Source organism: Gadus chalcogrammus, chromosome 4 (genome assembly GCF_026213295.1).
Source record: "Gadus chalcogrammus isolate NIFS_2021 chromosome 4, NIFS_Gcha_1.0, whole genome shotgun sequence".
Classification (NCBI taxonomy): Eukaryota; Metazoa; Chordata; class Actinopteri; order Gadiformes; family Gadidae; genus Gadus; species Gadus chalcogrammus.
The window spans coordinates 84,828-88,436 of record NC_079415.1 but is presented as its reverse complement, the minus strand read 5'-3'; the positions used below and the strand labels follow the sequence as shown (position 1 = coordinate 88,436).

The window sequence follows — 3,609 nt, the reverse complement described above, 5'->3', positions numbered from 1 at the left end:
TTAGGTGGATACCAATACACCCACCTACTAATATACCCAATCGTGGTACTGCACCCAAAGGTGGCAAAATATTACCCAAAGGTTTATCCAAAAATGCATACCTAGTCCTAACCCTTTTTTCTTAACCCCAGAACCATTTGTTTAGATCGTTAATTGTTTGGAATCCAGGGGCGTTTTCCATATATTTGTATGTACGGCAAACATCCATGCCCCAACCTCCATGTTTGGCCACAAATTCCCGTCTCCAGAGAAAGTAACTCATGTACTCTTCTTGATTCTGGTCGAGGTAGTGTAATCTGTCAGCAAGCTTCTTTGGGGTATCAAAGTCCTCAAAGTGGATGAATGAACTACCAGGAATGTGCTCCTCATAATTATTTCTAGAAGGACCTAGAACAACTGGCACTGTTCCCATTGACAGGGGATTGTATACCTTCTCTGTGATGTAGTCTTTAAAGATAGAGTTCTCAAAGGACAGGTAGAACTTACAGCTAGTAATTAACTGGACTGCCTCATCTCTGCTAACTTTCATTCCAAATGCGGCCCCATAAGTATGAATATGGATATGCTTTTTCAGTTCATTGTAGAAATTGACTCTTTTGTGATTTTGGTTCCAGCTACTAACAATCCAACATACCAGTTTGTCCTTAGCTGGTAATTTAAAATCATCCTTGGCGGTTTTGCGTTGAGTTATTTCTCCGTATCGTCCTGGCACCGTCGAATCCAGCCTGTAGTTGTTTGTTAAATTGAACAGGCTAGTGGCCTGAGGTATTCGATGGCAATTAGCAGGGGACTCTTTGTTCATCCACACCCATTTCTGAAACCATGGTCGTGGCTCCTTGGGCATGTTGGAAAGATCAGTCCGGATATCCCTGTGATGGAAGAAGACCAGGTGAGCCTGGTTATACAGGGATCTGTTGTCGGTAAAGTGTAGTCCGCGCAAATCAGATCCAATGCATTCGGGGCTAAATTTGTAATTGAATGGCCAAAACCAGATCAATATTATTGTCCTATCAGTGGGCACCGCCGTGAGATTCCTCATCTCCTGCCTTATTTGCTCCTCAAAAACATGGACCTCTGAGTCATTTCCGTCGACTTCTTCAGAGATGCCCGGAGGGCGAAGAACTTTGAAGATGTCATAATTCGAGTTGATGTTGACATTGTTGTACGCAAAGAAAACAGTGAGTGAACACAATACAATGATGGTGCAGAGGCCGGCGCGTTGATAGGGAGTCCACTGAACCAGAAACATCATGGCGGACCTAGAAGACAAAGGAGAGATGCCGAAATATTACAGTTCAGTTTGTTTTATTCACTCGTTGCTTGAATTGTGTTCAGAGATGATATAGTCCACTGGCCAGTCCAGATGTTAAATTTGGCTTATCTGCCGTTAAAGTTACCCTCCCCCGTTAAAAAAAATGCATTTTAGATGCTGGAGCATATCTTGATATTGGCTAATTTTCAGGACGCATCCCAATGTTTTATATTATTATGCTTGGTCGATTTTTAAGGGGGCACTCAGAGCTTTATTTTAAGCCCTTTGTGAATATGTATGACCACTAAAGGGGACACGGGAGCACTTCAAACCCTTCATTTGCTTCTTTCTTTTATTTCCGCCTAAATCATCTGTTTCCTTTTTTGCCCTGTGTTTTCAAGAAACATCAGAGATACAAAATACAATACGCCGGCGAGAGACATCTGCATTCCGATTGGCAGGTGGTCGTTTACAGCCGAAACGCTACTAGGTCATCTTCATAGAGTTGAGTGGTTTCAACTCTCATTTGCAGCTTTACAGCTTTAAAGCTGTCGCTCAAGCGTTTTATCGCTCATGTATAATAGAAAGTGATGGGAGTTTATTGCTCGAAACGCTTTATAGCTTTTGGTGTGAACGTACAGTAAGGATTTAGGAAATATATAATTTGTTTATATTATTTAATTTGAGGGGGGGATTTTCAGCCATATATTAGACAGACGTTATTCACGAAACCATGACTAAATATGTTAAATAACTTCTCCCCTTTATTCCATTTGGACTCCATAACCACCATCTTTACTCCTTCTGAATTGCACTAGTTGTATGTTTCAAAGAGTTTGTGCTTTTCTTAATCATTCCATTACTGTATGGTACCTCTCTTCCATATGTTCCTGTTAACCCTTGTGTTCTGTTCAAATCGGTGCACAATTCCTCCTCTTTTTCCATGCTGCCAAACATTTTAGGTCACCAATTAGTCTAGACTGGGTACCCCCCGCCCGGTCTGCCGGTGGTCTGTCTAGACTGGGTAGCCCCCGCCCGGTCAACCGGTGAATCCTCCCTGCAGCAGGGGCTGGAGAGAAGCAATACTTTTCTTCCTGTTTCCGATCCGCTGTTACTGGAGTCAATCACCAAGCTGGCTTCTCCCCTTGGCGTGCTATTAGCTGGTTCGGTCTGATTTGTTGAAGGACTATCCAATTACATACAGAGTCATTTGAACTATGCTCGTTGATCAGGAATCTTGTGCTGAAGAAAATGAAGGCAGTCTCCTGGCATAACCAGCCCAGGCTGCAATTTGTCATGATCATCTACTAAGGTAAGTAGTAGTATTGGTTATGTATTTCTGTTTAATAAATCTATAAAAAGTACAAACTTCATATTAAAGAAGCTGTTAATGTAGGCTACATGTTAAAACATTAGTTAAGATATGTTTTGATTTATGTTTTCTGATTATGTTTCTAGATAGATAGATAGATAGATAAATACTTTAATAATCCCAGAGGGAAATTATTTCTAGTAACATTTCTAGTTCTTATTATTTCTAGTTAAACTGCATGATCATGGCCACTAGTGGGGAAGTAAATCCACAACAAAAGCAACCAAAAATGGAAAGCATTATCCACTACTCTGATGATAGAGAAAAGCTGGTTTCACTTCAAGGTGTAGACTCCAGGGAAACTCTGCCAGGAGCAGCTCTTTCCTGAGGGACAGATTCCAACAATTGGTCTATGCAACAGATATAGAAAACTGTTCATTAGTTATCATGAGTTTCGCAAATGATAGAGCAGTTGTTGGTGTTTTAAAGCTATCTGCTGGTGTGCTTGGGTACTGCAGATCTGCATCCGCTTTAGGTGTGTGCGCGGCCGTTGCTAGAACCGGTTGACGTGACATGTGATCCTGCTGTGCAAATCACAAATATACCTTTGAAAGAGACCAATGTGTTTGTCCTGTCTTTCAGTCCTTTAGACTCAATCATAACCGTTACACTGGTGCCGTGACCCGTCGATCTTCTAGAGCAGCCTGACGCCGATCACAGCATCTTTGGAGATCAGAACTATCTCAGTTTGCTGGTGTACTTGGATGATTTGCTAGTTTTTGCACCTGATGAGGAGACTGCTCTGGAACGCTTGCAAATGGTGTTTAGCAGACTGCATAGCCACAATCTGAAATAGCCCCCAAGAAGTGCTTCTTCCTCGGTAAGTCTGTGAGGTTTCTCGGTCACATAATCGATGAAACTGGCGTGTCGACTGACCCTAGTAAGACTGAAGCCATTGTAAAAATGACAAGTGCAGACCTAATGGAAGCAGATGGTGTGACTCCCTCACCGAAACGGTTCAGATCTTACCTGGGTATGATCAACT

At 42.1% G+C, this 3,609-nt stretch overlaps 1 protein-coding gene across 1 annotated transcript; it reads right to left on the bottom strand.

Annotated features, from left to right (window-relative positions):
- On the bottom strand, positions 1-1,144 carry LOC130381797 (4-galactosyl-N-acetylglucosaminide 3-alpha-L-fucosyltransferase 9-like). Its single transcript, XM_056589571.1, has one exon. The coding sequence runs from the start codon at positions 1,037-1,039 to the stop codon at positions 122-124; it is 918 nt and encodes a 305-aa protein (XP_056445546.1). The 5' UTR covers positions 1,040-1,144; the 3' UTR covers positions 1-121.
- Between the last annotated feature and the right edge of the window lie 2,465 nt (positions 1,145-3,609).